The 12,770-nt window shown below is 27.9% G+C and overlaps 1 protein-coding gene across 1 annotated transcript in view; it reads right to left on the bottom strand.

Annotated features, from left to right (window-relative positions):
• LOC111639069 (regulator of G-protein signaling 7-like) overlaps positions 1–12,770 on the bottom strand; it is a 46,177-nt gene that overhangs the window by 18,396 nt on the left and 15,011 nt on the right. The window contains exons 3-4 of the mRNA XM_023384841.1: positions 5,428–5,546; positions 1,993–2,044 (exon numbers count right to left, since the gene is read on the bottom strand). Coding sequence (XP_023240609.1) covers positions 1,993–2,044; positions 5,428–5,546 — 171 coding nt within the window. The remainder of the gene's footprint in view (positions 1–1,992; positions 2,045–5,427; positions 5,547–12,770) is intronic.

The raw sequence follows: 12,770 nt of genomic DNA, 5'->3' as shown, positions 1-12,770 counted from the left end.
GAAAACATTAAAATGAGTAACTGTTATAAGGGATCATCAACAATTGAAATGTAGAAAACCCAAGTATACACGATGCCATCTATGATCTTTCAGTGAATAAGTATCCATTATGAGAGTTTTAGGTGACCTCTTATAATTCTATCTGGATTTAAAAAAGTGCTGGAAAATCGGAGGTAAGTTGTATATTATTGTTTTGAAATTTTAACTAAAACTCAATTAATTTTATTTAATATTAACAACATTAAGTATCAATTTATATGAAATGTTTATATCATAGCTTTATAGTGTGGCATGATGTCATAATCTGTATATAGTTTGTAAGTTTATATTATAAGTTTTTCCCCCCTCTTCTTTTCTTTCTATTGTTCTCTAATTTCTTTCTTCCCCAAAATTTGATAACTTTCTATCCACGCTCAAATCCCGAAGGTGTGGAGGTGAACAATGGGTAGAGGAAGACCCTGGGGCAGTCCAAAAGAGGACAAAGGACACTTTTTGGTAGACAGTGGAGAGATCGAATGGATCGAGGAGACTCTGGGTCGCTTTGACAGCAGAAGACCAGAGTACAGAAGCGTGGTGTAAAAGTGAGGAATAGGAGAAAGAGACGATATAGTAGGAGTTTTAGCAGTGTGTTGCAGTAGGGACATCGAAGTAAGTGGAGTACCAATCTGGCTAGACAAAGGATGTTAAGTCCACCTGTACCACCAAGGGAACGAAAACAACCAAAAGAAGACACAATTGGGTACCTCTATCCTATCTTTCTTCTTCCTTCATCTTTCTATGTCTGTCTTTTATTATTTTGATATAAGTAGGTTAAGTAGATTTAAGGAAAAATGCAGCCCGCATTGGCAGACTTTCGAAATGTGTATATTGGACAACTCCAGCATCTAAAGGACTGTAATAAAGTTTTTTTAATAAAGTTTTGTATATCTTTGTGTCATGAAAATCCTTTTTTTTTGTGTATGTGCCTCAGAGTTGGAGCCTGTGTCAATCCATGAAAATGAAACTCTTGTGTTTGATAATAAAGTTTTGTTCTTTGTATTATATCCTGTTGTCGTTCTAGTAACCCTGAACATCACAATAGTGTATAATGTTCATAGTAAATGATACCAGTTGAAGAAAACTGTTTGCAAACATTTTCATTTATATCTATTAACATTAACATTTCTTCTTGGTTCATTACTAATTTGATCTTGTTTTCTTACAATTATTTGTAAACATAACATAAACATATTAACTTAATGACCAATGGAAAATAATTAATGCCTTTTGCAGGACTTCTTGATAGATGCAAGCATGCAACATGTCTTACTTTTTTGTTCCAAAAAAGAAAAAGATATAGTAAAACAAACCAACACATATCTCCAGCTGATCCAAACATAATATACTGATAGAAAACTCTACAGCTATTATCTGCTCAATGAAGAGTACGTTGTCCAGAAATGTCTTGGCTGTTCTCCAGATGGCATTATCAGAGACAGTTATTATTGTTTATTGGAAATAAAGTATCCATCAAAACTTTTATAATTAATGAAGATCAAATAAAAGTAAAGCCTGCATACTGCATTAATCCATGCCCTTCTTCTAACTGAGTCTTTTTTAATTTAAAAAAAGAAACTACCCCTATGGTATTACTATAAGAAGTATTACATTCTCCCATGCTACAAATATTCATTTCTTTATTCCAGAGTAAAAGTTCACCAAATTTGCCATGTTAGCTCAGTCTTAACTCTATTTTTTGTAACTACAAAGTTCAATATTTTACCGCAAGGGGTATCCATCAGTAGCGTAAAACGTATAGGCAGGGAGCTTATAAATCTACTAGTACTTCACCATTCAAATACAAACTTTTACTGTTTCTTAGTGCTAATTGATTACCTTGTAAAAACTTATGATTAATAAGGAAAATAAATATTTATAATTATTTGAAAAATTATAAAAATTATTAAAAATATTATTAAATAATAAAAAGTAATAATAATAAAATCAACTAACCATAATCAGTATTTTCAGGCTCCCAACAATTTGACGGCCAAAAATAAGGTGTCTTTATATATATAGAAAAAAAAACAAATATTCAATATTTTATTAATTAAGATAATTCTATTGAATTTGCTTAATTATATGAAGTAATTAATAGTAATATGTACAATAAATTAAATAAATAAATTATAATACAGGATGTTCAGAATATGTTACACAATCCAAATGATAGCCAAAACTGCTAGATTTTTCTTCAATTCCTTATTAAGTAATAACCAAAGACTTTGGTTATTACTTAATTCTTGTTAGTTTGAAAACATTAAAATGAGTTTCAAACTGGTTATTACTTGAAATGGCGACTTTGGTTATATTTTAAAATTACTAATTTTAAAATATGTATGAAAACAATTAAACTTTACAGTGTGACTTGAATTTTCATTTTATACATGTATAAGCTGCACGTGCACATTATCAGTTACAGTGGAGTTATGAGATAAATAAATTAAAAACTAAATATACATAATATTTTAAAATATTATGATATTAATTTATTTTGAATGTAAAATTCATCAATGTTCATTGCACCATAATAGTGCTGCAAGGAACATTGATGACATATTGGTATGTTCAGGAAATCCAGCATCTTCATTTATTGTCTTTCATGGCAGGACTATACAGTCATTTCCTAGCAAGATAATGCTTAACTGCACACAGTCAAGGTTTTCCAGAAATGTCTGTCACATTGCTACACTTCTTTGGCTTGGTTGATCTCTAGATTTGTTGCTTATTAAGCATTTGTGGACCAGATGCCAGTTTCAGCCATCTACAAGTGTGAGGGATCTGAAGCAACAGTTGCAACATCTACGAGAAAATCTGTCACAGGACAGAGACATTGCATATATGCCTCTATGTCTGACCATATTGTCACATGTATCTATGCAAGAGGAGGTCCCACAAAGTACTGAAGGTTCTTTAAATTTTATTGTTGTTTCACAGAAAATTGTTCCTTTGCTAAGATACTGTAATCATTTATTACCATCAATATTATATTTTGCTCTAATAAAGTTTCATTCGATTCCAATGCCACCTTTTTTGGTGATATTTTTTGATAATATTTTTGTCAATGAGTGTATCTAGCTATTTCAGTAATTGGAGTGCCTACAAAAATCCCTATGGCAGGCAGTGGTGCATTGGTTGGGATCCCCTGTTGGTGGTGGCCTCAGGCAATTACCCTTTTTGCCTATAGGAAAACTTGCCACTGATAGCATGTCTATTCTCATAAAAAAATATTTAAAAAAATGTTAGATGATAATCTTATTTGGAAATCAGTAAATTGATTATTAAAAAATTTACTGGTATGTTTATTTTTATTTGTTGTAAATATATATTGAACATTCTGTATTAATTATTTTACAATTTTTATTATTAAAAAATTATTAGAAATAAATAATTAATCTTATATATCAATATAAGATTTAAATATATTCAGACATTATGACTAAATTATAATCAGATTACTTTTTAAGCTAGCATTTAATTAATTTATAGCCTATCTCTATGCTATATTAAATTAAGTATGTAATATGGTTTAAAGATAGGCATGTTGCCATCTTATAAATATTTTGATAATTACAAAGAATTTAATTAATTTATAATTTAGAAATGTTTTGAATTTAAAGAAAATGTTGAATGTCATTGTGGAATTTGTGCCTGCTGCAAATGAGATGACAAAATTGATAATATAGCTATAGAATATAATATAAAAGTTAGTAGAGAAGTTGCAGGTTCTGGATCAATCTTTATCTCTAGATGTTTACAACTTATTAATTGGATTACTTCTGATCATTAAAATATAAAATAGTAACGTTGCAAACTCAACAAGCTGCTTAATAAATTAATTAAATTCCAATTTAAAAATAATCCTAAAAGAATTCAATAGTCTGCTTCTTTAATTAATATAATAATTAATTGCTATAATATAAAAATGTAAATAAATTCTTAACAGCTATTTTAAGTTTTAGCAGAGTTTTCTAGTAAACTATTTTCTTCTGGTAGATTTTACAGACATTAAAACATTAATATAACAGTCAAAAGAAGTTTAAAGGAGTAATAAAAGTTTCTAGTAACATGAAGTCCATTCTGTTAATACACTTATAATGTAACAAGTATGTTTTTAGTCTAATCCAATGGTTCCTAAAGTGGGCACTACTCTGGGGCAATGAGTAAATCTAGAGGGGTAAAAAGAAGCAACGAGGTGGCAGGGAGTACTGGAGGCAGAACCAAATGGTGATCTTAGGCAAGGGTTGGGGCCACTGACAACCTTTCCCTTTTCTCCATTAAAATGGATAAGAAGAAACATTGCATTTAATGGACTTCCAGATGTTGACAACAATGTACAGTAAGGACACAAAGTGTGAGGTTTTCAGAAAAACTTTTCTAAGAATATTTCCAAGCCTTTCTCACAATAGACAAAACGGATTGGGGACGTTAGGGTATGGTTGGAAGCATTGGATTTAAGTTTATGGAACCAAGGAGGTGGTGGTGGAGGATCAAAAAAGTTTCGGAATCATCGGTCTAATTCAAATCTTTTGTATTAAACATTTTTCTGAGATATACGTTTCATTATCATATGTCATTAAATCTAAAGAGCCTCACTTATTTAAAAAAACATTCCAAGTTTAAAATAGAACATTTTAAATGTTCCTTTTAGTTATTCCATTTAAAAACATATTTTTTAAATATCAGAACTCTAAACTAATAAAATTTTTGAATTAAATATTAAGAAAACTAAAATCATAAATTTAAAATACATTTTCTTTTGAAAAACTTCTTTAATAAAATCTATATTTGAAGTTATGATTAATAAAATACTTTCTTTAATCTACTTTCTTTAAATTCAATATTTTTAAATGACACTTCTAATTCATAATATAAATACAATATACACATAAAATGCTTCATGTATTATTTCAATTGCAAATATAATTTACTTTATACAAATTAATTTTAAGTATTTATGTTAATTGGTTATAATTTTTCCACAAACTTTTATGAGTTCTTAAAATGACCATTTAATTTAAAAATAGAAAAAAAATTATTAATTTAATCATTAATAATTACTTTAAAAATTGAAATAAATTAATTATGAAAAATACTATGAAGATTAAAGGTTATATTCTCAAACACTAATTTTTCATTCAAAGTAGATACAAAGAAAAGCATGCCGCATTTGTTAAGCTCCATTTACAATATATTAAAGTTTTATACTAAATAATTAAATTGTAATGAACACAAAATCTAATAAATAAAACATTATCAAAACATTGTAAAATGGAATAGTTGAACAGAAGATTAATTTTTAATTTATTCATATTGTTTACATTAAATAATTTAAATATTAACTTATAAATTAAATAACAATTAAATTTACTTAAATATAATAATTACCTGAAACCTATAAAATGTTCCATCAGCTTTAACAGTAAGAATATGGTCATCAATAGGAAAGAAATATCCATGTGCTGCTATTAAATGCGCAAGATGAAGAGCCTCAGCTGAAAAGGATACTAAAACCATTTCACTATACATTTATAAAACAAGTTGTTGAACTATAATATTATAATAGTTGCGAGTTATTATATAAGAATTATTTACATATATGATTACATTTACAACAAAGAAATATTTTAATTTATCGAATATAGGACTTCACATAGTTCAAACTTCTTCATTTTCATAATTTTTCAAATTAAAATAAATGAATAATTCATAAATACCATATCTAAATCATATTTCATAATAATGATGTAAAAATGTAAATTAAATTTCAGTGTCTATAACTTAAAACAAACTCTAATAAAGGAAAAAAACTTTATAACAAGTAAATAAAGTTATTCAAATAAAGTAGTTTAAGCATTTCTTAAATATATTCTAACGTCAAATGATGATTTGTTTTTGATCTTTAACGATGAATTCTATTGAATTTTTTAAAATTTAGACCGATTCATAAATAAATGCTTCATTTATAAACAGTACTTCATTTAAATAGCGAAATAAATAACATGTTTGCTCTTAATTTAAAAAAAAATACTCTAAAAATAAACCAACTACCTTTATTTATAATTCATAATTACTCTGAATCATATAAATAATTATAGAGCTAATTTAAAACAAAATTCATACAAAGTACCAAAAACTTTTCTGTTTATACAGCTTCTGCATAAATCTGTGCTTAAGTTTACAGTGTCATATGTAGGTTATGAATTTAACAAAGAATTATTTTAATAATTTTTTCTTAAGTAGAAACTTGCTTTAATAAGTTGAATTTTCTAATAACGTAATATTTTTAACATAAACTTTGCCTTTCAATAGTATTTTATAAAGAAAATGTAAATAAATATAATAGCAGTGCACTTTATGTTTTGTCTAGTTATTGCTTTTAATTAAATTAGTAGAAATTGTTTGAAAATATTATTGTAATAAGAAGTTGCAGGTTCTGGATCAATCTTTATCTCTAGATGTTTACAACTTATTAATTGGATTACTTCTGATCATTAAAATATAAAATAGTAACGTTGCAAACTCAACAAGCTGCTTAATAAATTAATTAAATTCCAATTTAAAAATAATCCTAAAAGAATTCAATAGTCTGCTTCTTTAATTAATATAATAATTAATTGCTATAATATAAAAATGTAAATAAATTCTTAACAGCTATTTTAAGTTTTAGCAGAGTTTTCTAGTAAACTATTTTCTTCTGGTAGATTTTACAGACATTAAAAAATTAATATAACAGTCAAAAGAAGTTTAAAGGAGTAATAAAAGTTTCTAGTAACATGAAGTCCATTCTGTTAATACACTTATAATGTAACAAGTATGTTTTTAGTCTAATCCAATGGTTCCTAAAGTGGGCACTACTCTGGGGCAATGAGTAAATCTAGAGGGGTAAAAAGAAGCAACGAGGTGGCAGGGAGTACTGGAGGCAGAACCAAATGGTGATCTTAGGCAAGGGTTGGGGCCACTGACAACCTTTCCCTTTTCTCCATTAAAATGGATAAGAAGAAACATTGCATTTAATGGACTTCCAGATGTTGACAACAATGTACAGTAAGGACACAAAGTGTGAGGTTTTCAGAAAAACTTTTCTAAGAATATTTCCAAGCCTTTCTCACAATAGACAAAACGGATTGGGGACGTTAGGGTATGGTTGGAAGCATTGGATTTAAGTTTATGGAACCAAGGAGGTGGTGGTGGAGGATCAAAAAAGTTTCGGAATCATCGGTCTAATTCAAATCTTTTGTATTAAACATTTTTCTGAGATATACGTTTCATTATCATATGTCATTAAATCTAAAGAGCCTCACTTATTTAAAAAAACATTCCAAGTTTAAAATAGAACATTTTAAATGTTCCTTTTAGTTATTCCATTTAAAAACATATTTTTTAAATATCAGAACTCTAAACTAATAAAATTTTTGAATTAAATATTAAGAAAACTAAAATCATAAATTTAAAATACATTTTCTTTTGAAAAACTTCTTTAATAAAATCTATANGAAAGAACCTCATGTCCTTGATACACACATTTTAAAATGGTTCTCCCCTTGATCCTGCATTCTGATTGATTGATGATATCTTTCATCACTTTTTGATTGGTCCATCTTTGTTTCCAGGTGTCTTCTCTCCTTTGACCTGGAAGGTCATGGAAAAGTCAACATCAGTGTTCAATTTGATGTCATTTCCTGATGTTGATCGAATGCTATATACAGAATTTTGAAACCTGGCAAGGCTGAAGATGATAAAACATAAGTTAGTAGGATGACGAACTCTATTGGCTTGCTTCCAGATATTTCATGTAATACTACATAATATGCAAAATATCATGCTGGTGCATACTAATATTAAATATTGCTTTTAAAACATTGATCGTATGATAATTTTGACTGTAATGAATAAATGAAGTGTGCAATACCATAATGTTGTAAATGCCAAGAAACACTTTTTACTAGTCAATGAATTCCTTCAAGTCTCGAAAAAATTTATTTTGATTTTAGCATAAAATGGTAAATTCCTCACTAGGTTACAAATAACAAAATGACATAAACATAAGCCGTAATGTTTTAAGCACCAAAGTGCAAGTCGTGACTTTTGGCACTTAAAATGTTACAGCTTGCATGTAAATTCAACTTCAAAATACAGCCACCTACAGTGACACTTTCACCACAATATTTTTTTGCGGCAGAAAACATTGAATTTAGAATTCATTTCTTCAATAAAACATATTCAGGAAAAAATAGCATTTACAACATTAGGGCATTGCACTCTTCAAATATATTCAGAAATGTATACTGTAAACATAATAAAATATTTTACAAAAATGTATTTATTGTTGTTTGAATACATTAACTTCTTGTAACTGAGTGTTTGACAATATAGGATGCAAGTTACATTTGTTAACTAACTTCTTTGGGTTTTATCTCAAAAATTAAGTGCATGTTAGATTCAATGGCACATTAGAATTAAGAAAACACAATATTAGAAAAACATTTTCATTGAATTATTGATCACAAGATGAAAAGATTCAAGGAAAACATATAGTAATATAGTAGAGCATCAATTATCTAAAAAAACTAATTACTGTAACTGAAATCAATTTGAGAGAGTTCTACTTCCAGAAATTGCAATTTTTACATAATAATGATTGGTGAATCACTCTTATATAGACCAGATATTAAGTTATTTTAGTATTAATACTAACATTAAGTTTCATTAACTATAGTACAAATAAAAAAAGCATGATTAATGAGTCACAATCCAATGCATCAAATGTTTCACTGTTTATAGGTACAGTGAAGCATTTGATGCATTTGAAACAGTATTGACAGACTTAGAAATGCAACCTAAAGCAAATTTTTCAATTCTCGTAATGATCAAGCAAGCCAAGGATTTAGCAAAGTTAAAAAGAAAAACATAATGCAAAACAAAGCAAAATTGATTACTTCTTTCAAAAAAGAATTATAATAATTTTTAATTTAAGATATTTATCTTTTTATTCTTTCTCTACCAAGTGTGATTGGTTATCTAAAATTGTCCAACCCTAATTATTTTGGATAATCGACTCTCTACTACTATTGAGAATTAATTACTTTTAATACAGCATATAGATTACAGAATTAGGAAGGAATGGATGATGGAAGAATTAATACTCAACTTGCTACAAAATATTTGGGAGTATTGTCCCAGCACACTTCTAAACCCACCATCAATTCTTTGCTTAGACTCATTNTTAAGGGAAAGAGGTCACAAAAAATTCATGACTATACGTGAGGAAGGACTGCCATATAACAATGGGGATTTTATTCTAAAAACTGCTCTACAATGATGTATCTTTTTATTTTTCCACATTTTAAATGTATTTTTGTCACTGCCAGGGTAAAAACACGCATGCTGCAAGTCCAGAATTGAAGTCTACCAGTATCCTTTGGGAAGAAATCATTTAGTCCTGGATTTAATCCCTAAATACTTGGCAATTCTAAGTACAGTACAGCATAGTAGGAACCTCCAATGATAACCATCTCTAATACAGTCACCATTTTCTCAGAAACAAATATTTTAATAAAAATGCCTACAAAATAATCCCCAAACAATGGCCATTTTTATATTCCCATCTATGTTCAGGGGTTTGACTGTATTTCATTAATTCAATAATAATAATTGTCTACCCAGACATCAATCAAATAGTAAAAAATTTCATGAATTGAATGTAAATACATAAATATATGATTAATACAGTAATACCCTGGTATTACAGTATACAGGGTATTACTGTATATTACTGCATAAATCGAATTCATGTAAGTCGGGGTATAATTTCGCAATTTGTGTAAAATCCAAGTCGGACGTATTTAAGCTAATAAATGTTCTCGTTAATCTTATCTCGTCTTTTGATTCGTTCACGGTTACAAGACACATAGAGTCTCTCAAGTCTTTGTAAATATAACAAACACAGAAATAAATAACACAAAATAAATTGTTGCTATGTGTCGATTCTGCGCGACATGTCCGAACATGTAAACTGAACAATAGTGTGGGGGGAGTGAGTAATCGAGAATTGCGTGGCGCTCAAACAAAAGACGAATCGACGAGATTTGAAAATCGCCTAACTCTGGGTTCGCATAAGTCGGGGTAGCATAAGTCAAGGTATTACTGTATATAGCTTTATTATTTAACATATTTATATATTTTTATGAGCATAAAAATATAACTTAAATTCTGATATCTTATTATTATATTAATGTACTATACAAATAAATATTACTGAAATTAAAACTTTTTTTAAAATTTCTATATAAAAATAAATGATAATCTGATTAATGATTACTTAAATACATTAACAAGTCTATACTACCACAAAATTATTATGGTATATAATAATCAATTAATACACAAAAATAAAATTTTGATGTATTATTATCAGTTCTGTAGCCAGGAATAAATCATTGAGGGAGCTAAATTAATAAATGAGGGACAAGCTAAAAATATATATAGTTCTAGTCCCAATATCAAGATCATCAAAAGATTGTATAGGACCTAGGATAAAGTAGGCCCTTTTAACCTTTTTTTTTTATGAACAAACAAAATACATAGAATGTTTTTTTATTAATAAAAAACAATCTTAAAGATTTTATTTTCTATTAGTAAAAATAACATTAATTTTATAGGGGTAGGAACTACTAGGGCCGTAAATTTTCTCCAGACCCAAGAAAAATTTCCGGCTTCCCTCTCTCGACAATCTTGCCCAGTATAGGAAGAGTATGATGAACAGGAGCAAGGCACTGCTAATTTGAGGTGGAGAGCATATATTTTAAATTAAATAAATTAAAAATTGCAGGCAGGCATTCGATGATGTCACAATAAATAATTACTTGTTCATTTTATATTAAATGAAGTTTTGTGTGAGAGTTTATCAAATATATTTTAAAAATATATTTTATGCTCAAAATGAAAAATTCATCTCTAAGATTGTTCTTGGAAGATCATTAGATGGACAAACATTAAGGATATGACAGCTTCCATAAAGATCTTTTATATATTAGTGTGAAATTAATAGGATATAAATTTAAAATAGATTCCTTATGTCACTCAATCTAAATAGTTTTAAATAAATATTCTAACAGATTAGCAGAAAACTAATAGTGCAGAAGATAATGTATCATAATTATCATTTTATTTTTTATCTCTGATATTAATGCATGTATTTACATATCTGGCTTGTAAATCATTCATATGAGGAACACACTGTATATGTAACCAATTATATTATAGTATAATATGATTTACAAATCTCATCTAAAATTGTTTAAAGTATATGATAAAAATTTGCTCTATTAGAAGAATAACAGTTTCTCAAGTATCGTACTTTTTGGTAACCAGTCCTATCATTAGAAGATTCTCCTAATGATGGACTTGGTTGCCTTGAAGTACTTGAAACTGTTGTTCAAGTGAACTCCAGCAAAGCAGATTATTTACAGAATTTGGAGTTGTTTTCATTACTTTAATGATCAAATGATAAGGCTGGATTAATTATTGGTCTAGAACTTGGATAATTAATTTTATTGATATTGCATTATTCTAATAATCAAATTATAAGGCTGAATCTAATTATCATTTAATAATTATGATAATTTGGGCTTTATTGCCTCTATATTTTGTAATGTAGTCCTATCTAAGATTAAAATTTATTTTGCATCAATTTTCAATAAATAAGTTTTGCTAATTTTATCATATCTGCAATTTGAACAAGTGTGCATGTAGAATTAAATAAATGAATACCAAAGTTTTAGGCACCTAAATCTGATAAAGAGTAAAGACTTTCAACACAGAAAACTGATTCATTTAATATGCATTATGTAAATTAAATATTCATACAGAAAATATATTTGAAATGTTTGGCATAACTTATATAATAAATTTTAGAAACAGTAAAATACTTTCCAATTTCCTACTAAAAATATCATTTCATCATTTTCAAATGATATCAATTGAGGACCATCCATTAATTATGTGCAGTTTAAGGGAAAGAGGTCACAAAAAATTCATGACTATACGTGAGGAAGAGGGAGGGGGGATTGAGGCATTGTTTATATGGACTTTTTTCAGTGGTATTAATGGCATACAAATTTGTTATTGGCTACTAACTAGTCATCTAAATAAACTATCAGAAAATATTGCAGAAAAATTTTAAGTCATTTCTTCAATGTTACAGGAGTCTATGAACTATTGTACACATAATCAAAGATAGGGTGACCACAAGTCTCCAATAGACTTGTGGTCACCCTATAGAGACTACTCCATGTTTGGTTGTTTTTAATATTTAATTGTAAAATCAATCTTTGAGTAAAACAATTTTATTAACACATTATTATAATATCAATTTATATATCAATAAATATATAAAGTTTAAAAAGTTCAATCAGTTTTAGACCTTACTTTCACTGATTCTGAAATGTGTTCCCAGTTGAATTGTAAATGATATGTACACCCATGGGTATCCACAGAAAATTTTGCAGCAAAGGGAAAAAGACATCAATGAATTTTTATTTAATTATTAAATTTTTCTGGATTTTTTCATAAGTAGATTATAGAATACAATCAATACAAAAAAGAAAGACAAAGTATCCCTCAGTCAAGAGTGTAAGTTAACATATCTCAATCAGTTTTATGATTATAAATTTGCAGAATTTTTTACTTAAGCACAGGGCTTAAGTAAAAAATAGGAAAAGCAAAGCACA

Source organism: Centruroides sculpturatus, unplaced genomic scaffold (genome assembly GCF_000671375.1).
Source record: "Centruroides sculpturatus isolate CEXI.00-Female unplaced genomic scaffold, Cexi_2.0 scaffold1202, whole genome shotgun sequence".
Taxonomy (NCBI): Eukaryota; Metazoa; Arthropoda; class Arachnida; order Scorpiones; family Buthidae; genus Centruroides; species Centruroides sculpturatus.
The sequence above is the reverse complement of the archived record's forward strand: the minus strand, read 5'-3'. Positions and strand labels throughout refer to the sequence as shown.